The sequence below is a fragment of the Sceloporus undulatus genome, chromosome 1 (genome assembly GCF_019175285.1).
Source record: "Sceloporus undulatus isolate JIND9_A2432 ecotype Alabama chromosome 1, SceUnd_v1.1, whole genome shotgun sequence".
Taxonomy (NCBI): Eukaryota; Metazoa; Chordata; class Lepidosauria; order Squamata; family Phrynosomatidae; genus Sceloporus; species Sceloporus undulatus.
This window is the reverse complement of record NC_056522.1, coordinates 292252049-292276678: the sequence shown is the minus strand read 5'-3', so window position 1 is coordinate 292276678 and position 24630 is coordinate 292252049. Positions and strand designations below refer to the sequence as shown.

The window sequence follows — 24630 nt, the reverse complement described above, 5'->3', positions numbered from 1 at the left end:
TTTTCTCCTTATATGGAGATAAAGCTGCATGAAAAAATAAGTATAGATACCCAATGTCCTCATAATGTGGAAACATACATCACACGTGTCTTTCATTTACAAGAGAAAGACTTGTGCAACTATCTGTTTTTCCTGATGCTGAAGTTGATTTCCTTTTTGTAAAAATAATAATCATGTGAGTTGGCCTTTATGAACAAACGTTTTGTTGAAATATTCTATAAACTTATATCACATGTAGAAATGCATTTCTTCTTATTGTTCTTATATGTCTTTAAGTAATTTCTGACTTACGGTAACCCTAAGGTGAACTCATCATGGGTTTTTCTTGGCAAGATTTGTTCAGAGGGGCTTTGCCTTTGCCTTCCTCTGAGGCTGAAAGAATTGCCCAAGGTCACCCAGTGAATTTCCATGGCTGAGCAGCGATTCAAATCCTGGTTTCCAGAATTGGAGTCCAGAGCTCAAACCATCTCACTACACTGGCTCTCCTTCTTGTACATATGGATATTTTACTAGGTAATTGAAATAAAATACATTCTCCAGTAGAGCCAGTTTTAGACAAGGTACCTTGTCTAAAGCTCACAATTCAAACAGGAGCAAAGCTTCAAATAGCAAAGGCAAATAATAGAGACCAGCAGTATACATGCTTCTCTTTGTTTCTAGCTAGATTTATCAGATAATGTATTCAAATCAGTTGGGATTTTACTGTATAGTTCATGGGTAGAATTTCCTCAGTGTATTGGATTGGATTGAAATTCTAATGAATTCACTAGAAAAAAAATCAGGAGTAGTGTTGATATCCACAATACATTATATTCTAGACTTATAGAAGTGTGAAATATTACATAGTTAGTGAGTTGATACTAATGTGTAGAGTCAGTTTCAACAATCTATTCTGGCATCTGTTGAATCTGTTGTAGTAATGCATGATATTTAATCATGTCCAGAGAAATTTTTATGAGTTTGTCACTATCTCTTTTTCTAGCCATATGGAGAAAGAAGCAGATTTGAGGCTGACTTGTTCTTATTTTCACTGGTTTCTGTTGGGTTAATAAGAATCATCTATCTCTCCCTCCAAAAGATATTAGAATATATGCTGTAATTAATATTACAGAAAATCCTGTAATATTCCATTAGTTCTTGTGTGTGTGCATGTGTTAATGCGATTGTGTAAATGGTGATTTTTCCCCTTTGCTGTGAATCAACCTTTTGATAAAGGTTGGAAAACATGGGTATCAAGATGTTGTTGGGACTGACTTGCATTCTGGCTAGAACTGATGGAAGCTGTAGAAGCAGAACATTACACAGAGAACCAAATGTTCCCCTGCCTTAGACAGAATAGTGTAGCTGAAAGGTACAGTCAGAAATTCTGTGGCTGCATACCACACTGAAGCTAAACTTTAGCACAACTATGAGATTTCGTGAATCCCAGTTTCCTATGCTCTTTCTCCTCCTCACTTAAGGCCAGGAGAAGGAGATTGAATGCTTCTGCTTGGAATAAGCAGGGACTACCATGTTGTTTGGACCACAACTGTGAATAATATTAACTATGGCTAGTTTAAACAAGCTTTCTTGAGTAACCATGGTTTGAAGGAACATGATACTTCCCAAGTGTAGAAAATGTAAAGACTGCTTTTGCATGTTATCAACATACAATGATAAACTTGTGCATCTTATACCTGACCACAAAAAGACTGCTTCATACCATTTTGATGTACTAGTATTTCCCCCCCTCTTTGGTGAAAGCTTTAATTAAAGGAGGTGAGGTATGATATTATTTGTACAAATGACATTCAGAATACTTGCATAATAATAATAATAATAGTAAAGGAGATATGCAGTTAGCCTTACAGGAGCTATTGTAGTGTTTTTGTGGCTTGTAATGGTGTGTATAAGACTTCAGAATCTTTGTTAATAAAGTATTTTCTTAAGCACAGTCACTGTTCGTACATAGCATTCTCTGCTCAATCTGTATCTGTCTTATGTTGTTCATCTTCCAAGTTCTCAGAGGTTTATTTAACTACACAGTTGGTTTATTATGCTATACTGTTGCATTAATGCTGGTGTTTTATTTTGTTCAGATTTTGTTCACATTGTTGTTGTGTGCCTACATTTCATTACTGACTTATGGCAACCCCATTTCAGGGTTTCATTGGCAAGATTTGTTTAGAAAGGGTTTGCCTTTGACATCCTCTGGAACTTAGAAAATATGAATTATCCAAGGTCACCTGGTGGGTTTCCATAGCTAAGCAGAGATTCAAATCTTGGTGTGACCTAAATTTCAGGGGGTCCCAATAGGGCACCCACAAATTGAATTCACTGGGGAAATTAGTTTAGCTCAGCTGGAAGCAGTGAGAAGTCTTCAGTAATGGAAAGGCAGGGTTTCAGCCTTTGTATAACAGGTCCAAGAACAACAGCATTCAGAGTGAAAAGTAAAACTTAGTTTTGTTGATTCACAGCAAAGGGGAAAAATCACCATTTAAACAATCGCATTAACACATGCACACACACAAGAACTAATGGAATTAAAGGTAGTAGCTTGTAGCAAGGTTGAGGTAAGGCAAAACTTTATCAGTCCAGATGTGGAGCTCCAGTCAGGGGATGGAAGTAACAGTGGCTCAACAGTTCTGCCTAAAAGATGTGGGGAGGAGGGGAGCCAGATGGGGGGATGGTCAATATGAAATCTAGCAGCACTCCTGCCTGATTCCAGATTGAGCCAATATGTAAGTGCCAAGGTGGGCTTTTTATAGAGTCTTGAGGCAGTTGGGTAAATTTTCTAGGAATCCGAAAATCAATGGTTGGTGGTTTTAATTTCAGAGTTACAAAAGGATTTTTTTTTTTGCTTGATGGCAGTGACATTGATTTAATCAAGCAGTAATAAGATTAGGACAACCCCATGAAGTTTGGATAGGATCAGGTGATGGAAAGCACAGTGGGACTCACAGCAAGATTGGCTTGACAAACCTTTGTCTGTGACCTTCAAGAGGAAATGCACACAACAGGGGGTGGGAAACAGCAATATCCACAGCCATAAAGTTACAGGGGTTCTTTCCACATGTCTTCAGGTCTGTGACCAATCAGAAGTTCACTTAAAGTTCATCTGACTTTTCCAGGTTTATGCTTATGGGCTCTGTAACTGCTATTATAATGAAAATGTACCCCCAAATAATGCAGGGTATGCAGAATGTGGTAACACTAGTCTCCAGAGTCATACTACTGTATACTATGCTCAAGCCACTATACTATAATGGCTCTATCTTACCAAATAGTATTTAAAAAATATGGCAAGGTGGGGTTTAGCTTCACTTGATGCTTTGTTACTTGTGGAACAATTGCTGTCTGGATATATGATTGCACATAATTTGTAGGTATTGTACTTTATTTAAAAATTAAAATTGACTTTTTCTATCTCCTTTCTTTTAAATCAGTTGTAGGATTTGGAATGGATCCTGGTTTACAAATTGATATTATCACAGAGCTGGATCTTGTCAACATGACAATTGGAGTTGCACAGGTGTCTGGACTGCACAATGCCAGCAAAGCATTTTTATTTCAAGGTAAGTCTAATATCTTTCTCTATGTATGGATTATTTATTTAGTTATTCAGGAAATTTATATCCCATCTGGCACAGAATCTAAGGTGCCTTACAGTATAAATTAAAACAAAGTACTGCTAAATATCTAATAATAACAAGGTGTAAAAAAAAATAAAGCAGCAATTATTTTAAAACATTATTTTAAAACCGTAAAGATAAAGATGTAGCACATCTTGTGAAAAGACCCTTCTGCCTAAGCCAGTTAACTGCCAAACTCCTGCTCAAATAAAAGAAGTCTTTGCTGCTGTGAAAAAGAGAGCAGAAAGGGGATGAACTGGTAGTGAGATTTCAGAACATAGAAACAGCCATTGGGAAGGTTCTCCCTCATATCTTCACCAAACATGCCTGTGATGATGGGACTAAAAAAAGCCCTTCCCTTATTATTTAAACGCTCGCGAAGATTAATCTAGGGAAATTTGATCGTTCAGATAGTCTGAGCCCAAACTGTTTAACAGGAGTATATATGTGGATAGATAGTAATTTGGATTATTTCACCTATGCAAGTGAAGCATGCAGTGCATCATCTGCTAGGAAAGGGACATGAAACCCACCTTGATTTCTAGAGTATGTGACCTCACACAGCATCACTTGTTCAAAGATGCTTTATTTAATGCCCTAGCACTTGATCTCCCCCCTCCCCACCCGCTTACAGCACTGAAGTTCAGACTGTGTCTCAAGAAGCCTCATTACTGCATGGGCTCTCCACAGGCCTGTGTTTTCCTTTCTCAGATTCAGAGAAAGTCTTCTTCAGTGTCTCCTCCCTGGAGGCCCCGGAGTTCACTGCCAATTATACAGTCCTTCCCTCAAACAGAGATGCTGAAATCTTCCTCCTTACTAAGCCTAAAGAGGCCTGCGCTAATAGCCTGTTACCTTCTCAGGCTTCCACATTAGCTCAAGAATAATAAAAAATAGGAATGATCATTACTACCTGAATCAAGGCAGTGGAAAGGTGGAGGAAAGCATGACATCTTTGAATTTTCCTGGGATGTTCAAGGTTCTGTTGACAGTTGCTTGAAATTTGAGGAGGCTGCCTGCATCTTAGCCTAGCTGGCTATAGCACCTGTGCAGTGGACAGTGACCTGTCCTGTTCCTTGAAAGGTTGAAGTATGGGGAGTGAGAGAGTTGTTGGACAAGCAGTTGACCCTTCCTGGAATGTCTGTTTGCTTGTTCCCTTCTCATGTGCTCAGTGTCACAGGCAGTTCTTAGGGTGGGAGTAGGAATCATGTGGCCCTCCAGATGGTCACACAAGCTGATTTTGTCATAGTTACTCATGTGTTTCAATAACACTGGTGCTAAATTGCACAAAATAAAGTATGCACATGCATTCATGCACAACTAAATAATTAGCATTGCATTGTGTGATTTTTTTAAAAAAATATTAGCCAGTTGGACATTATTATGTAAATTAATCTTTAACAGGAATAGATCAGATGGTTGAAAATCTTGTTGCTTTAAGAATCCTGTGATAATCAGAAATAGCTTTATAGTGGACCTTTGAAGCCCTTATTTTTCTTTCTTTCTTTCAACAGCAATGGTTACTTACATATAAACTTTCTGGGAATAAAAGGCAGTTGCATCTGCTAATGTTAGAGAGCTTTTATATTCTTTTCCTGTTTTGTAAACACAGATGGAAGAGTGGTTACTAGGAGTAGAACCCTTTTTCAGCACAGGGGATGAACTCCAGTTTGAGAAGGGACTCGAAGGGACACATTTTAGAGGTGTTTAAGCTTAAGGACACAGGGAAGGACCACAAGAAAATGGTTGGGGCCAGAGGGAGGCTTTACCAGTTTGGACATTTCTTATCAAACATAGGAAGTACAGCTCAATTCTGTGCATATTTATTCAGAGGTAAATTCCAGGCATGCAAACATAGCTCAGTTATAAAGATGTCAACTTGGAATCAAGACACTGTTTCCAGGCATGCAAAACCCAACTTACCAGTAGTTTAATGCCTTAACTACCCTTTCAGGAGTGGGTCCAATGTAAAGACTTTCACTTCTGCAAAGCATAGCTCAGTTTCATGTAGCAGCTTCTTCAGGTTTTAAATAGCCTCTTATCTCCAATTACTGGTCACATAAAACACCAGAAGAAGCTTGCAGAAGAAGCTTGACAGGGAAATGGCCTGTGAGCCATAGTTTACATTGATGCTACACACAGCACAGCACAAAATTACTTCTGAACACTTTGTGTGAGTAGCCTACCAATTCTATACCATGCAAGCTTAATGAGTTGATAGCTACTGTATTTTGAAGCAGAGGCTGCTGTCACACTGCAGAATAAATGCAGTTTGACCCTGCTTCAACTGCCATGGCTCAGTGCCATGGAATTCAGGAAATTGTAGTTTGTTGTGGCACCAGAGCTCTCTGACAGAGGTGGCTAAATATCTACAAATCCCAGGATTCCCTAGCATTAAGCCATGGCAGTTTAAGTGGTGCCAAACTGTGTTAATTCTGCAGTGTAGATGTAGCCTCCATTAGCCAAGGCCTGCTGGGTGACAGAATGCATGAGTGAAAAAATGCAAGTGATTATTTGCCTTCAGTTTTCCTTTTCAGCCAGTAATGTGTCTAAAATGGCTCAAATATTTGTTCCGGAAAATATCTCTATACAAATATCTCTGTTTACATAGGGAAATTTATATTTGTTTACGTGGATGTACAAGAAATATTCTGAAATCTCCTGAGTAATCTCATTCTCTGAATGCGAATAAGCTGGGAGAGAGAATGGAGGAAATGACTAATGTAGTTTGATGTTGCTTTCCAAATGTCGGCAGTCAAAAGCAGAGTGTGATAAATAGTGTCACAGGGTTGGGGTTTCCCTAGTCATAAAGTTGTGTTTCTGGGGAGATGGGAGGGGGCATAATATTTTCTGTTATGTGCCTGAGTGTGTGAGATAGTATAGTCTCAAAATATTTAGCATTTATATACTGCCTTTTGAGTTTTTAGAACCTTTCACCTATACAAACCTAGTATTCTTTTCAACAGGGCTGGCCCAGAACTTTTAGATACTTGCCTGGGTGAAGGTCCTATTGAACTTGGTGAGACAGATTTCAGAGTAGACATTCATTGAAATGTAATCTCAGTTTTCAAATTGGGATCAAACTGTTTCTCAGCCAGGAAGTCTAAAATGGCCCTGGGCTGGTTATTCTTTTAAAAAGCATACTTGTCGTTGTGTAAAAAGGTCACTATAACTCTACATCAACTGACACAGAGTACTGTTATCCTGAACAATATAAAAGTACATAAAATAATTATAAATACTTTCTGGAGCCATGTGGGAGGTATTTTTTTCTTACTGTAGACATTTTGCTTAGAGTTCAATGTTAAATTGGATAGCATATGCAAATCAAATAATGAATTTGAGCATGTATGGCATGCCCCCTCACCACATCCTTAACTATAACCTGCTGTTATTTGGGATTAGGCTTTCTGTTTAGCCATTCTTGAATACAGTAGGTTTAACTGTACCTATGAAGATAACAGTTGTGTAGACTGACGTGTGCCCTGGGGCCAATTTCCATTACAGAATTATAGTGCTATTATCCATTTTATCTGTCATGGTTGCCTCATAAGGGATCCTGAGGTTTGTAGTTTGGAGAGGCACTAGAGCACCATGACTGAGAATTCTAAATTCTCTCCCTAAACTGCAAATTCCAGAATTCTATACAACTTTGGCAGTTAAAGTGAAATTAAAGCACTATACAGTGGTCCCTCCACATTTGCTCGGGTTATGGGTGAAGGCTCCCTGTGAATGTGGAAAAACCACAAATAAAAAAATACACTTCTTCTTGTCTAAGAAAACACTATTCTAGGAATCTCCAGGTACTGCACTGCAACTCTGTGGTCAACATCTTCTAGAAGGTGATCACATAATCATGCTAGAGGACCTACAAATGCCTAGAAAATGTTTTTTCTAGGAACGTCTAGGTTCTCCAGCACAACTCTATGGTCAACTTCCAGTAGAACTGGAGTACTTAGAGATTCCTAGAGAGAACATATTAATCAAACACACAAGTAATCAGAGATCTGTCATATTATCACCTTAGACAGCAGGCCTTTCCTGAATAGACAACGGGCCATCAAAAATCTGAACCTCCTATACCCCTGACTCTCACCACAGCCACTGCTTTGATCTATTTGTTAATGTTGTTTGTCATTTTAAGGTATGTTTTAAATTATATAGGCCAAACAGCAAAGGAGGAGGAATAGCATTATATGTCAGGGACATTTAAACCAGTGAAGAGATCCAGGACATCAATCTTGGAAGCCAGGTGGAGAGCATCTGGATAAAAATTAAAGGGGAGGGAAACAACAGGGATGTTATTGTGGGAGTCTACTACAGACCCCCAAGTCAGACGGAAGAATTGGATGATGTCTTTTTTAGAATAGATGACCACACACTCAGAAAAGAGAGATGTAGTAGTGATGGGTGACTTCAACTATCCTGATATTTGCTGGAATTCAAACTCAGCAAAATCCTCAAGATCTAGCAAATTCCTCACTTGCCTTGAAGACAATTTCATTGTTCAAAAGGTGGAAGAGGCAACAAGGGGGTCAGCTATTTTAGATCTGATCCTAACCAACAAGGATGACTTGGTTAAAAGGGTGCAAGTGGTGGGATCATTAGGTGGAAGCGACCATGTTCTCCTGGAGTTTGTTATACAGTGGAAAGGAGAAGCCAGGCATAGTCAGACATACATTCTAGACTTTAGGAAAGCTGATTTTAGTGAACTTAAAAGAAGGGAGTTCAAGATGGATGGGAATTTCCTCAAAAGGGAGATACTGAAGGCATAATTCCAAACAGTTCCAATGAGGAAGAAAAATGCGAGATGTCTCAAGAAACCAGGATGGTTGAATAAGGAACTTCCAACTGAGCTAAGTTTTAACCGGAACATGTATAAGAAATGGAAAAATTGGGAAATCACCAAAGAGGAATTCAAACAAATAGGGACCATGTGTAGAGGTAAAGTCAGACAAGCTAAAGCACAGAATGAACTCAGGGTTGCTAGAGAGGTTAAGAACAATAAAAAGGGCTTTTTTGGATATGTCTGCAGCAAAAGGAAGAAGGAGGAAATGGTAGGTCCACTGCATGGAGAAGATGGCAAAATGCTAACAGAAGACAGAGAAAAGGCAGAATCACTCAACACCTTCTTTGCCTCAGACTTCTCAGAAAAGGAAAAGGGTGGTCAACCTGAGGATAATGGAGCAGAAGACAGAATAGGGGAATTTCAGCATAGAATAAGTAAAGAGATAGTAGAGGAATACCTTGTTAATCCAAATGAATTTAAGTCTTCAGGACCAGATGAACTACATCCAAGGGTATTAAAAGAACTGGCAAATGTAATATTGGAGCCATTGGCAATAATCTTTGAAAACTCCTGGAGAACAGGAGAAGTCCCAACAGACTGGAGGAGGGCAAATGTCCCTATCTTCAAAAAGGGGAAGAAAGAGGATCCAAACAATTATCGTCCAGTTAGTCTGACATCAGTACTAGGAAAGATTCTGGAGCAGATCATTAAACAGAGAGTCTGTGAACATCTAGAAGGCAGTTCCATAATCACAAACAGTCAACATGGGTTTCAGAGAAACAATTCATGCCAGACAAACCTTATCTCTTTGATAAAATTACCAGCTTGGTAGATGAAGGGAATGCTGTGGATATAGTATATCTTGATTTCGGTAAGACCTTTGACAGGGTTCCCCATGACATTCTTGCAAAGAAGCTTGTAAAATGTGGGCTAGACAAGGTAACTGTTACATGGATTTGTAATTGGTTGACTGGCTGAACCCAAAGGGTGCTCAACAATGGCTCCTTTTCATCCTGGAGAGAAGTGACCAGTGGGGTCCCACAGGGCTCTGTCCTGGGCCCAGTGCTATTTAACATCTTTATCAACGACTTTGATGACAGAACTGGGGAATACTTGTCAAATTTGCAGATGACACCAAATTAGGAAGAATAGCTAATACTCCAGAGGACAGGATCAAAATTCAAAATGACCTGAATAGATTAGAAAGCTGGACCAAAGCTAACAAAATGAATTTTAACACTGAGAAATGTAATGTACTTCACTTAGGACAGAAAAATGAAATGATCAGATATAGGATGGGTGACACTTGGCTGAATGAGACTACATGCGAAAGGGTTCTGGGAGTCCAAGTAGACCACAAGTTGAACATGAGTCAACAGTGCAATGCGGCAGCTCACAAGGCCAATGCAATTTTAGGCTGCATCAACAGAAGTATAGTGTCTAGATCCAGGGAAGTAATAGTGCCACACTCTTCTGCTCTGGTCAGGCCCCACCTGGAATACTGTGTCCAGTTCTGGGCACCACAATTTAAAAAGGATGTTGAGAAACTAGAGCGTATCCAAAGGAGGGCAACTAAAATGGTGAAAGGTCTGGAAACCATGCCCTATGAGGAATGACATAGGAAGCTGGGAATGTTTAGCCTGGAGAAAGGAAAGTTAAGAGGTGGTATGATAGCCCTGTTGAGGAGGGAGCTACACTTGTTTTCTGCTGCTCTAGAGACTAGGACCTGGAGCAATGGATGCAAGCTACAGGAAAAGAGATTTCACCTCAACATTAGGAGGAACTTCCTGACAGTAAAGGCTGTTCGACAGTGGAACAAACTCCCTCGGAGTGTAGTGGAGTCTCCTTCCTTGGAGGTCTTTAAACAGAGGCTGGATGGCCAGCTATTGGGGATGTTTTGATTTAGATTTCCTGCATGGAAGGGGGTTGACTGGATGGCCCTTGCGGGCTCTTCCAACTGTATGATTCTTTGTTTCTATGATTCTAATGTGTAAGCCGCCCCAGTTGTGTTGCACAGAGAGGAGAGATATAAATACTTCTTAAAGTTCTTAAAGTTGAACCTCTCAGAGGGTTTTCTTGGTAAGATTTGGTGAGAAGGGATTTGCCATTGCCTTCCTCTGAGGCCGAGAGAGAGTTACCCATGGTCACCCAGTGGGTTTTCAAGGTGAAGTGGAGATTTGAAACCTGGTCTTCTGGAGTCCTAGTGTAATGTTCAAACCACTACATCATGCTGGCTCTCATAAGGCTTTTACTCTAGTACAGGATGTGGAGATAGCCAGTAATTTGGGTATCTTTAAAATAAGATTACATACATTCATAGAGGATAAGGGACCATCAATGTCTATTAGTCATGAGAGCTGTTTATTGTCTACAGGATCACTGGCAGCTTGACTCTGCATGCTATTCTAGGAAATAGTGAAACTGACATTAAGAACATAAGAAGAGGAAGACATACTGGATTAGACTAAAAGCCTATCTGAAGTCTAGCAACGTAGTGGCAAATATGAGGCCAATTGTTAAACCCACAAACGGGTATGGATATAAAAAACACTCATGCTTGGGGATGCAAGTGAAAACTGATTTTGAAAGAGAGGTTTTAATATAAATTGTGTGCTTCACAGCCTAAAGCGATTGAAGAAATGAGTTGTTTTAGTAGTGTGCAATCATACTGCAAACATACGCTGAATAATGGAACATACCAACGAATTTCAAAAGAAAATCAGCCTGCTGTTTATACACTATAGCAAATCCTTTGATTGTACAGATCACGAAAAGCTATGGATCACTCTTAAAGAAATGGGTGTGCCACAACATTTCATTATCCTGATGTACTCAGGATAAGAATATGGAGAAGGACAGAATATGGAGAAACTGAATGGTTTCCTCTGGCAAGGAGTTCAAGCAAGGCTACATTTTATCACCCTATTTATTTAACTTGTATGTCAAAAATATAAAATGTATAGCAGGATTAGATTTGGAGGAAGGAGGCATGGAAATTGGAGTAAGGAAATACTACTAGCAGAAAATAGTAAAGACTTTGAACAATTATGGAAAAAAGTCAAGGAATAAAGTGCAAAGGTAGGTGTACAGTTGAACATTCCCATTTCTATGTTTGGCTGAGGAAGCTGAACAGTGAAGAAATCTGAAAAGAAGAAAATTAATTCATTTGAAATGTGGTGTAGGAGCTGAGTTCTGAGAATACTGTGGGCTGGTAAAAAGACCAATGAATGGGTCCAAGAACAAATCAGGTCTAAACTCTCCCTAGAAGCCAGGATGACTAAACTGAGGCTGTAGTACTTTGGCCATATCATACTAAGTAATAAATAAATAAAACTGTTATTTATATCCCACCCTTTGTGAAAAAGTGGCGTACAACATTTAAAATCATACAAACATATACACCATACCCCCCCCTAAAAAGAATTAAACAATCAGAGAAGACATGACTCACTAGAAAAAAAATCAATAATGCTTGGTAGGGTGGAAGGCAGTAAGAAAAGAGGAAGATTGAATTCCTGATGGATATACTCAACAGAGGAAGCCACGAGCCTGAGCCTGCAAGACTGAGGAAGGCTATTGAGAATAGGGTAACTTGGAGGTCTCTCATTAATGGGGTTGACATACACCAATGTTGACTTAAAGACAGCTGAAAACAACAGCAGTATGGAATTAAGATAATCAAGGACAATTTTTCACCCACATTAGGCTGGTTTCTTTAACAGGAGTGATTTTTATATTAGCTGTGTGGCTCTTTCTAACAATTTCTAAAGTCACATGTATTATGTCTTTTTCTCCAAGGCTGTTCCATAGTTTGCAAGTGCCTACATGTGAATATTGAGCAAGTAAAAGAGAATGTCCCTGTGTATAAATCAATTAATGCCTAAAGTACTATGGACTGAATTTGGGTTCTAGTCTTAACTGTGGTGTTACCTTGGGCATATTTTGCTTCATGTGTAACAGGAGGTGGCAGCACTCTATAGTATTTTTCCCAGTGGTAAAGTGAAGCTTGGTCAAAACTGTAATGTCAAAAACAAGGATTTGGCAGAAGCAGTTTATGTTCTTTAGTGAACTGAGAGGGGGAAATGGTCTAAAGTAGGAGGTATCTGATGTATTCACTACACAGGCTTAATGACTTTGTTGAACTATATAAAACCACTTGCAATATTCATGGCTTTTTATTTTCCTACCATTTTAAGTTTTTTTTGGTCTTTTAGGTTATTTCTAACCAGCAGAATTTTGCCCCTGTGATTTTAGGAGATCCAGACATGCTATGACTGTCAACACACACATATACATATATAGGCTGAGTCCCTTATCTGGAATTCCGAATTCTAAAATATTCCAAAAACTAAAACTTTTTTCATGGGTGTCAGAAATAGTGACATTTTAGTTTTCTGATGGTTCAACACACACCAACTTTGTTTCCTGCTCAAAATTATTAAAAATATTGTATAAAATAACCTTCAGGTTATATGTATAAGATTATGTGACACATGAAATTTTGTACTTAGACCTGGGTCCTGTCTCTAAGATATTTCATTATGTATGCCTATGCAAACACAGGTATTTCAAAATCCAGAAACAATCCAAAATCCGAGACACATCTGGTCCCAAACATTTTGAATAAGGAAAACTCAGCCTATGTATAGTATGCGTTTATATACTCAAGTATTCCATGAAGACTGTGACTCTGGTTGAAGTGACCCCACACATGCTGCAAGCCACACTCTGGACCTCATGTTCTGGGCTGGGCATAAGCATGGTGATCAAGGTGTGGAGGAACTTCCTATAGTTCTGTTGTTGTGCTAGATCACGACTGGATGAGGTTTAGACTTGCCTGAAATTGGAGCCTCTGTGTTGTGGGGTAGGACAATTAAGATTGTCCACCTTAAGAGGTTGAGGGATCTGTATGGTTTTCTCCATGTTGCTTAAGAAATTTCCTGTTTCCTTTAGTGATGATTCTGCTGAAGCTCTCGTTGACCTCTGGAATGGAAAATTTGGCCAAGACAATTTGCTCCAAAGCATCTCCTCTCATGGAGTGGTGCCAAGGTCTCAACGGGACTTGAGGGAATTGAGGGCATTTTCGGGTGGTTCTGCTCAATCATATTTATCAGTTTAATCACGGCAGCTCAGAAGATAAAAACACTTTAAAAATCGTTACAACAAAAATGTAAAATCAATTAGAATAATCCAGTAATAACAGTATAAAATTAACATGAAAACATATCAAAGAAAAAAACACAACCAAAACACACACTCATATAAAAGCCAGCCTGTCAGGATTTTAAAAAACCTGCCTGAAGAAAAACATTCTACTTGCCAACAAAAGGACAGCAGGGAAGGAGCCAGCCTAGCTCCTTGTGGAAGGGAGTTCCAGAGGGTGGGAGCAACCACTGAGAAGGCTCTCTCTCCTGTTCTAACCAAGTGAGCCTGTGGTGGTGGTGGGACCAAGGCAAAGATTTCTCCTGAAGATCTCAGGGTTCTACCAGGTTCATATGGGGAGATTAGTCTGGACATAAGCCATATAGGAGTTTATAGGTCATGACTGCACTTTGAATTGTGCCTGGAAATGAACCAGTAGCCAGTGAAGTTGTTTCAACAAGGGATTTATATGCTCCCTATAACCGGCCCTGGTCAGCATTCTAGCTGCTGAAGTTTCTGAACATTTTCCAAAGGCAGCCCCACATAGAGTGCATTACAGTAGTCCAAATAGCATGTAATCAAGGCATATGTCACCATAGCCAGGTGATCCAGGTGATCAAAGGCAGATTAGGGAACAAGGATTCAACATAGGCTGGATGAGGTTATCTGATTCCCTAAATACTTTGGTTCAGAGGTTGGGTATGCTCCAAAATTCAACCCTGAGTCTCAATCAGTTTTGGCAGTAGCCATGAGTGAATTTGCACAGTTAAAACTAGTGTGCCAGTGGCACCTGTTCCTGGAGATGTCATATCTGGTGCCCCATGGTGACAGAATTACACCCTCTTTGCATTACTGTAATGTACTCTGTTGGCCTGACTTTGGAAAGAGTTTTGAATATCCAGTGGGTCCAAGAAGGCTGTGGCCAGATTGCTTATTGGAGTTCATTATGGGTTTTTAGCTGGATTCTGTTTTAATTCATGTGGGTCCTGCACTGGGAGAAAGGTGGGATATAAAACAAAGAAGATAGAAAGCAGAGGATCCAGTTTGTGCTAGTATTGTTGCTAATAGTATTTATTTAGTACTATATTCAGGACATTTCAGATACAGGCCTGAAAAAGGCAGGCAACAAAACAAAACAAAACAAAACCCCCATCTGTGTGGTTTGGGTGTGTGCATGATGATTAGATGATGTATGGCCCCAAACCACATGGAAGCTGTGCCGGAGCTGCACCAGGGCTGCCTAAGGTGGTCCAAACCTGGTTGCAAAAGGAGTTGATTTTGTCTGCTTCTTCTCATGGTCCATTTTGGACCACGGCAGCAGCCAGTATCTGGACTGTGGCATCTGGTTGCTGTGGTTCTTCAGCAACCAGGGTGCGAGCAGCCTCTGGCTACTCCTTTTGCCCCATCTGCTCAAGGTGCTAGACCAGGCCTGCTGAATGTATGGCCCCATGCACATGCGGCCCACCAAAGGATTTCAGATGGCCCACGAGGATGTGGAACAACTTCAAGGGTCCTCTGCTTCCCAGCTTTCTCCTGAGGAGAAGGCCAGGTAGAGGAGTAGGAGGACAGGCAAATGCTTTCCCTGCAAGGCTCCTCCACCGCCCTACTTTCTCCTGAAGAGAAGCCTGGGTAGCGGAGGGGGAGGATGAATGAACACTGCCCTGATGCAAGGCTCCTTTGCTGCTCAGCTTTCTCCCAAGAAGAAGGATGGATAGAGGAGGAAGATGGGCAAACACTTGCCCTACAAGGCTCATCCATTACTCGGCTTTCTCCGGAGGAGAGATCCAGGCAGAGGAAGAGAGACAGACAAGTCTCCTCCGATGCTTGGCTTTCTCCTGAGAAGAGGGCTGGACAGAGGAGGACAAAATATTAATTAATTTTAATTAATATAATGAATTATTATTAATTAATAAATATTTAATTGAAACCTATCTGCTGCCCCAAGAAGTTTAGCCCATTTTAATTTGTGCAGGCCTTCCCTAGACCATGATTATGCATATGGGAATCAGGGGCTTAGAGTCATCTTGCTGAAAGCTGCCTAGTGAGTTCTGATAGGGTATCCATGTGTCATAATTAGAGAGAACAACCCTCTGTTTGAAGGTTTTAAAGACCCATTAAAAAGTAGACTGGGGTATTGAAGTTGCTCATCTGCATCTATAGTGAAATGGGGAAACACATTGTTTCCTGGTTATAGTTTTTCCCACTTTGCCAAATTACATTGTATTTATGTTAACATCAAGGTGAGTCATTCTAAATTGGCATTTATAGGCAGGTTCACTGTAAATCCATATCCTTTCTTTTTGGCAATATACATGAATATACATTTCCTTTCCTTTTCTTTTTTTACATGGGTGAAATTAGGAGCATGGGTTTGTTGGTGTACAGCTCAGTTTCTTATGTTAGCTACTATGTTTATTAATTTTTTGGTTCACTTGATTAAGTGAAAATGATGATACCTGAACAAGCTTTCAGTGGACAGCCCTAACTGAGCAAGGGAATAAACTTACTTGTTCTCTATTACTCCTGCCTTTCCTTGCTCTTCCTTTAGCTGTGTGTGCTGTTTTTACATTTCAGCTGCATAATGTGTGCTGCATGTTTGGGATGTACTGGGCAATAGACAAGGCATCTTTTACTTCAGTGGCAGCTGAAAGCTGCCATGTCAGTGGGGACATGACTCCACTTGAGGTTTTTGTCTTGAACTGTACACTCTGAAATAGGACCTCCTTTCAAGTTCAAGCTAAAACCCTAAGTGGATTCATACTCATTTACGTGGGAGCCATCAACCACCACTATTCTACTGAATTGTGAGACCACACTTTAATTCTCTGATCTTGATGTTACACTTTCCTCTATGTCATTTTTTGGAGGTAGAAGAAGACATTGAGCAAAGCAGCCCAGCTTTTTCCTGTTTCCTCCAATCCATGATGCTACCTGAAACAGGACAAGGTATCTGCATTTCAAATGTTCTGACAATGAAGAACATGGCTCGTCTCATTTTAATAGGAGCCCTACATAGGGAATGCCGTTCCTCCATTTTCTCTTTAGAGGCAGTCTGTGATAATTAGACTTCATCAGCGGCCTATCCCATGCTATTTCATGCTTAGCCAGTGGTTCTCAAGAATCTGCCAACACTTCCAGGAAACATAGGCTGATCTATGCTAATAGGTTTTTACAAATAAGAGACAAGCTTTGGACTAATACTGGAGAGTTCACATTTACATAGCCTGCCTTGGATGGACTTGGATGTGCATGTATTATATATGTAGCAGAACTAAGACTCTACTGTCTGTCCCTGTAGCTTTTACCAAAATAATAAAGAGGGGCTATGCAAACATTATTTTGAGCTCCTTCTTAGGAAAATGAAAACAAAGCTTTGACACATCTACAAAAATACTATGTTTGAATTTTGGTATGTCAACTTTTTCTTTATAACAGGAAAACAATTGGCATGTTATGTTGAATATATGACTCTTCATTCTTTCAGTTACTGATTTTCACACACACACACGAGATATTTTTTCTCTTCAAATACTTTATAGTACCTCACAATCTTTGGCCTTAATGCAATATTTTTTGTCCTTGTCTCTGACCAAGTTCTCATTGAGCTGTTGTATGTATGATTTCACCCTCTTAAGACTTCAGATGGGAGACAATGTTTCTGAGTCCTTCCCCCATTCTTTCTCCCCCAAAGCCTAGCCTTTTCTGTGGCAGGATGGCTTTCTGCATATTGCCATTTTGTGGTGGATAGATGGGCATGAAACAACATTTTAATGTGAGCCCCCATCCAAAGTCATTTGGTTGGGAGCCAGTTTACTGTCTTGATAGTCTTCTTTCCCTTCAGGGTGTCCCCGTCTTGGCTGTGCCTCTGTGCACGTCTGAACGTGGCCAGAGAGACTTGTGTCACTGTGGGGTTGAAGAGCTTGCTTGATGGAGGGGGAAGAAGAAGAAGAAAAAGCCCCTCCATCCCAGTTTTCTCTCCCAACAATGGGAGGGAAGCCTTTGGGTTGAGATGCTGATGCATGTGTGTGATTGTGTGTCTGTGTGTAGAGGAATACACAAGGGCCAACCCCATTGCAGTGAGTCTCCTCCCTTGACACGAAACTGCATTTCTCCCCCTTCAAGCAGGACATCCCCACACAAAGCTCCAAAAACACTAGAAATCTCTGCTTCTTAATCCTGCTCCAAAGGAAGGGTATTTTTTTGCAATTCCCCCTGGACAGAAGGTGGACATGAAGGACACGTCCTGGAAAAGGAGGATGTGTCAGCACAAAAATGGGGAGAATCCTGTGAATAAACTGCAAATAGCTTTCAAACTGCAGCAATTGCGCAAAAAAGCAATATTGTGAATGAAACAGAAATGAATTCACGATAATTCCCCTAAAATGACTATTTGTTAGTTATATCACTTTCTTGTCAGATACTAAGTGGTTTGCGAACAACATCATTTGAAAACCATTTTCACAATTGTGTCTAATATGCTGGATAATTGCAGGTTCTTACCCATTTAAACTAATAATTTTCCCCTTGTGATAATGTCCTATGACTCTGGAGTTCAGGGTTCAAATCCCCACTGGGGAGCATAAAAACCCACTGGGTGACCTTGGACAACTCACACTCTCTCAGCTTCAGAGGATGGCAATAGCAAACACCCTTTGAAGTAACTTGTCAAGAAAACCTGTGATAGGTTTGCCATAAGTGAAAGATCACTTGGAGGCACAGAACAACAGCAACATCAAGAGCAACAACAACAACAAACACATACATTACACCTTACCTGATAAAACCTAGTGTTATTATCAGTTCAAAAGTGTCTGTGCAGCCTTTCCCCTGCATCATTCACCAATCATTATTCAAATTTTGAGTTGAAGCATATGGGGAAAAGAAGCCATTTGGAAGCAATCAAAATTTAGGAGAGTCAGTGCATCAAAAAGGATAATTGCATCTAAGTAAAAGAGTTCACCTCCTTTGTCATTCTTTTTTTTTTTCTTCAAAATTCTTATACTGTATATGCACTTAGCTCTGACTTTTGCTAGCACATTTTTCCCCTTTGAGAGGTCTTTTGTCTCTGTGTTGAAAGGAGGAATTTCCTAATGTGTTTCATATCTACATTTTTGAAGATGTTTTTAACTTATCTGATTGTGTGTAGGGTTACCAAGTTACTCAGCCAGCTAGGTTTTATTGGAGATCTAGGGCATGATGTCCAATGCCTATTTGCACCATCAGATGGAAAAAGATTGGAGCTGCTTATACAGGAGCTTGCCAGCAGCTGCTTTGATGACAATGAAGTAATTAGTATTAGCCACCATGAGCTTGTTGAGAATAAATTGTTCCACACTAATCATATGATCACATGTTCAGTAGAACGTGGGAATGCTGGGAAAGCATTTATTTCAATTTCAGCAAAGCATTTGATAAGGATCCCCATAGTATTTTGATTAATAAACTTATTAAATATGGAATAGATGAAAACCATGTCAGATAGATCTATTTTTGGTGGAAGACCATGTTTAAAGAGTTTTCATCAGTGGCTGCACTTCACACTGGAAGGAAGTCTTGAGTGGAGTAGTGCAAGGATCTGTCCTGGGACCATTATCTTTCAACTTTTGTATTGAATGACTTAGATGATGGGGTAGAGGGAATCCATATCAAGTTTGCAGATGATGAAAAACTAGGAAGGGTAGCTAGCACATTGGTAGATAAGAACAGAATTCAAAAGGACCTTGATAAACTGGGAAATTGAGCAGAAATCAATAAAATGAAATTCAGAGACGAATGCAAAATTCAACATTTAGGCCATAAAAACAAAATGAACTGATATAGGATGGGGAATACTTAGTTTGGCAGTACTACATGTGGAAAAGACCTTGGGATTAATGCTAATAAAAACCTGAACATGACACAGCAGAGATATGCTGCAGTAAAGAAAGCAAACCCTACTTTATCCTGCATTAATACAAAGAGTTTCCAAGTAATAGTAACACTATATCTTGTGCTGGTCAGGCCTCATCTTGAGTACTGAGTTAAGTTCTGGGTAAGAAGGATATAGGCAAATTGGAGTGTGTTCTGAGAGGATCAGAAAGGATGATACAAGGTGTAGCAGTTTATGGAGATGGGCATGTCCAGCTTGGTGAAGACAAGACTGAAGAAAGACATGATTGCACTATTTAAACATCTAAGGGACTGTCACAGAGGGGAGGGGGCAGGAATAAGGGGAAGACCTGTACTCTCCTGTCCCAGGGAGTAGGACCTGGTCTAATGGTTTGAAGTCACAGGAGAGTAGATTTTGATCGAACATTAGAAGGAATGCCTTGACAGTAAGAGTAGTTTGACAATAGGACCTAGGGAGATGGTGGGGTCTCCTTCTCTGGACATCTTCAAAAGATGTTGGACAGCTACCTTCTGGGGATGCTTCAAATGGAGATCCTGCATTAAGCAGTGGGTTAGATTTGATGAACCATGGGGCTCTGTCCGACTCAATGGTTCTAATTCTTTCCTTACCCTACCTTCTCTCTGACAATATCCCTTTCTTCCTTCTGGCATATTTTTATACCTTGGCTATTACCCTTTTGCTGAAATTGGAAAGAGAGGAATTAGTTTAAATATATGACACTGTTGTATTAATTTTGAAGAAGATACTTGAGAGCACCAATTCAAGGATAAGATGAATTGTCTGTTCAGTTCCAGGCAAATCGTGCATTGTACCAACAACATACACAACCACTTTATACATTTCTGTTCTCTCCATTTATCTCCACAGCAACCCAGTAAGGTAGTTCTGTTTAAGAGGTAATGACTGACTAAAGATCACCAAGTAAGCTTTCTGCTGGGGAAAATGTCAGCTGTGGTCTCCCTGTTCTAGATCCAGCACCCTAATACAAAATAATCACTATCTGTGATGAGTGCTTATTATATAAAGTTTACCAGACAGACAAGCAATCACACAATTAATTTGTGTAATTTGCATATTATGCAAAATAGGCTGTCTTGATCTGGAGAACTAAAATAAGCCAGCCCCTGGTGTTTTTGACTCCTAAACTGCTTGAGTAATTACAGACTTCTAGTGGTCTACATTTCCTTTTCCTTTTTCCTTTTTGGCCTGGTAAGGCCAAGGCTTTGCTATTTATTTTTGAACTAATGTAGGAACCTGCTGCTGGTGATGTTGGCCTCTGCAAGCAGCAGATGAATTCTGGAGTCCTTGTTAGCCTCATGACCAAATACTAACAACAGTCCAGTGGCACAGAAAGGTTTAATTTGAATTTAGCTTGGAAATTTCAGACATGAAGAGCTGGGAATGAGCTTTCCCTTTTAGCAACCTGCCCATTTCTTCTCATAGATATGGGACAGGGGAGATGGCCACTTCCTTTTTATTTATTTGTTTTAAAATTATTTTTTGCTTCTCCACTGTATAACCCTTGTGGGTCCATCTTCCATCAGCCTTACCCTGGGAAGGTGGAATCAAGCCCAGCTATTCTCTCATAACCAGGTACAGTGGATTTGGATTGGATTGCTAGCTGGAACAGTCTGGATAGATTTAATTATTTATGGACCAGTTCTGCCATTGGCTACAGTATGTGAGGATGCAGGACCCCATCAGCATCCTTGTGTTTACCATCTCCTTACCACTTACCACCAATAAATACTGTATAAGACAGTTTATAATAGTAGCAGTAATGTGTGTCAGTGTTTAGCACCAAATAAAGTCTTGGTGTGGCCAATTCTAGAATAGGACACTGTCCTTTGGATCTCTGTTGTGGACTAGATATCTACAAGATTTTTATTCTGACCTTTGAGGCTATATTACTGTAAAGCAGGGCATTTTAGGAATGTTATTTAGTTAGTTGGGCTAATAGAAATGTATAGAGTAAGTAGTGTTTGCATTTGATTGTTGATAGTTTTGCCTAGCATATTGTTTGTGTGGTTTTAGCTATTGTAAGGTTCTAGCTGTATTAAACCTGATGCTTTACTATTATATAATTGTTTCATAATATTTTATATAATAGATTTCAGAAATGTACTGTTTACATATCACAGCTTTCCCACCTCATGGTTCATGATCAGCCACTGAACTTTCTTTGTAGTCATTTAATGCTTCACATTTTATGGCACATAGAGTATATAGGTTCTTGCTTTTTTTCTTCTCTGTAACTCATTTTTTTTATTTTGATGTTTCTTTGGATAATGTTTTTGTTTTTCATATATTAGAAAGTACGACCTTTCAAATTTTTGCTCTTCCCTTAATCATCTTTAGTTTCACACATGTAGTTGTCATAGGCCCTGTACAGACGAGCCCTTTGCGGCCCGCCCATGACGTGCTAGGGTTGCTTCAAGGCAGTGCGTGCACACCCACCACAACCCTAGCATATGATGAGGGCATTGCAGCTGCACAGCACTACCCACATGGGGTGCACAGCTATGATGTCGCAGCTGCGCAGCGTCCAAACAGCACTGTGCAGCTGCGACGCCATCAGGACATCTTTGTAGGTTTGCAGTGGTGCAACTGCGCAGCAAAGAGGAGTTGCTTTTTAATGCTCCTTTGTTGCTGCACAGCAGCGTTGCACAGTTTGGTTGCTGCGGCGCTGATGTGGATCAAGGAGAGGCGCCTTCCTGGCGCCTCTTTTGGGCAGTCTGTACCCCACCAAAGTGTGGGTAAGGTGTTGCCATTCATTGTAAATGCAGGCTTTACTGATACCTATACATAAGGTTTGTTTGTCAGCAGATTCCAGTGGAATGTGGTCTTACTGACCTTAATGTTTGTCTAAACATGACCTTCTTATCTAACTTTTACTGAAAGGCAGATCCACATGTTATACTGCCCTTTTGCAAAGAAATGGGTTACCAAGGTGGTTACTGAACCTGCTCTGTCCATTAAATCATAACTATTTGCAGCATTGATTACCCATGGTGGGTGGATATCTCATAGCAAAGCTGGGGAAGTAAATGTTACATAACACAATGGAACTTGTTTTGAAATATTGAGCATCATTATGTTCACATTCCACTGTGACACAGTTTGCATCAGTACAGGCTTGATCTGAAGCAAATAATGTTTGCTGCCTAGACTAGTCCTTTCTTTGACCTCTCTGCTAATTTTCTCTCTTTACAGTGAGACAAGAAAAATATGTGGGTCACATTATTGATGTACACTGCAATACAGTATAAGATAGTTTATAATAATACTTAAACTCTTCCTGAAAGCTGGGGGACTTTTAGAATGTCATAAAAGTGGCAATACTTATGCTTCCCTTTATATATGTATTGCAGCAGAGAATTCTGAGCTATAAGGCTTCTTAGCATCTGAATATATTTTATTAACACAAACAGCAACAACACAGACAAGCCCCAAATAAAGGGTAGAAGCCAAGGACATGGCATCAAATGAAATCAAATTTTGCTTGCTTCTCTGAGTATTAGTGCTTCCACACAATGGAGATTATTACATGGAGTAAGGACGGATCACTTCCATCCTTACCCCATCCTGAAATTGTTCTTATTGTGTTTGCACTTATCCTGTCCTTCTCCCCTCACTGGCACCTGTCATTGTATTAACAGGAGTTTCCATTACAATGCGCCCTTCCTTTACACGGGGGATCCATTCTGGACCCCCCCCCCCCCCCCCTGCATAAAGGAAGAAACGTGTATGCTTGATCCTCACTAGAAGTAATGGGGCTCATGCCCATGGTGCAGTGCAAGGTGTGCACCATGGATGTGCACTCCATTACTTTTTCCTGGTGTGCTGAGGCTTCTTCCGGCATGGGCTTCCAGCATATGCTAGGAGCCGCTTAAGGCAAGTGTGTATAACGTGGATGCACTGTAATACAAAGTGATGGGGCCATGCCATTTCAGTGATGAGAGAAGGAAGGGATAAGTACAATATCATCTGAAAATCTTATTGCGATCATGCTATAAGAACGGCTTCAGGAAGGGATAATGACAGACGTCATCTGAAAATCTTTGTGTGGTCGCATCATAAGGATGGTATAAGGACAGGGGTGTCCTGTCCTTTACCCTGTGTGATAATCTCCAATGCTAATTTGCCAAAAAACAAGGGCTGGGGGGAGCAGCACTTGCAGAAGATTAAACTGAAAATGAGAAACAAGAGTTTAGAAACTGCACTGTATTACAGCATGTGTCATGAATCCAATGCAAAATCTCCCTCCTGTTCTCTTCTCTTCTCTACAAGTGCTGATCCTGCAAAGCAGTGCTTTGATCACTAGCTGTTGTTCATCACTGTTAAAACTCTCCTTTTCTCTGCTTTTCCTGCTATCTACACACAATTCTAATGCCTAATATTTTCCACTCAGCCTTCAACACGAGTAGTACATATTCTGTCATTAACTCCTGATTGTCTGTAGGGCTGGTTGGATTTATTGTGTCAGAATACCCATTGATTCCTTTTTGTATTTTTCAACCAGCTCCTTTTTAAACTGTACTATCTGTTTAGCCTGAAGAAAGGCTGTATTTCATGAGTGGCCTGCCTAAATAGATATCTCTGGAACATAATTATTGCCTTTACTTGGTCCACAAAAGGTGCATGTATGTTCTAGTTAGAGAAATGCAACATATAGTTGGTAGTAACTATGTGAATGAAACCAACAAAAGAGAAGAACCTTTATCTTTAAGTAAAAATCAAATTGCATAGAATTGCTGTGGACAATTACAATTTATATTCTCTGATTGGACACCTTTACTAAGCAATCCTGATTTTTGGCACTGGGTGTTAGTAAGAAAATGGCTTCTCCAAACAGTCACTGAAGGGAAAAAAATATTAATAGCTGGAATCCTGGTGCTCTTAATAATAGCTAGAGATTTTTTATAGATGAATCAACAAAGAATCATCCCCCTTAGGTGTAGTAAGTTCTGCGATGTAAAACAACTAGTAGAAAGGAGCAGGACACTCCCTACAAGCCTACAGGTTTTTTCCCCTAGTGAAACTGTTGGTGATATGTGATGTGTACAATACATACATTTTCCCCATAAAGGTGTTTTCTTTATGGACAGGGAAATCTTGCACGGTATGCTATCAGGTTGTGCATAAAAGCATTGTTCAATTGTTTCTTGATTAGATTGGTTGTTTAAACCTGAAAGTAATGT

At 40.0% G+C, this 24630-nt stretch overlaps 1 protein-coding gene across 1 annotated transcript in view; it reads left to right on the top strand.

Annotated features, from left to right (window-relative positions):
• Nucleotides 1-24630, top strand: part of NELL1 (neural EGFL like 1) — a 657613-nt gene that overhangs the window by 11457 nt on the left and 621526 nt on the right. Inside the window, 1 exon segment of the mRNA XM_042459591.1 lies at nucleotides 3426-3554. Within this exon segment, the coding sequence (XP_042315525.1) occupies nucleotides 3426-3554 (129 nt within the window).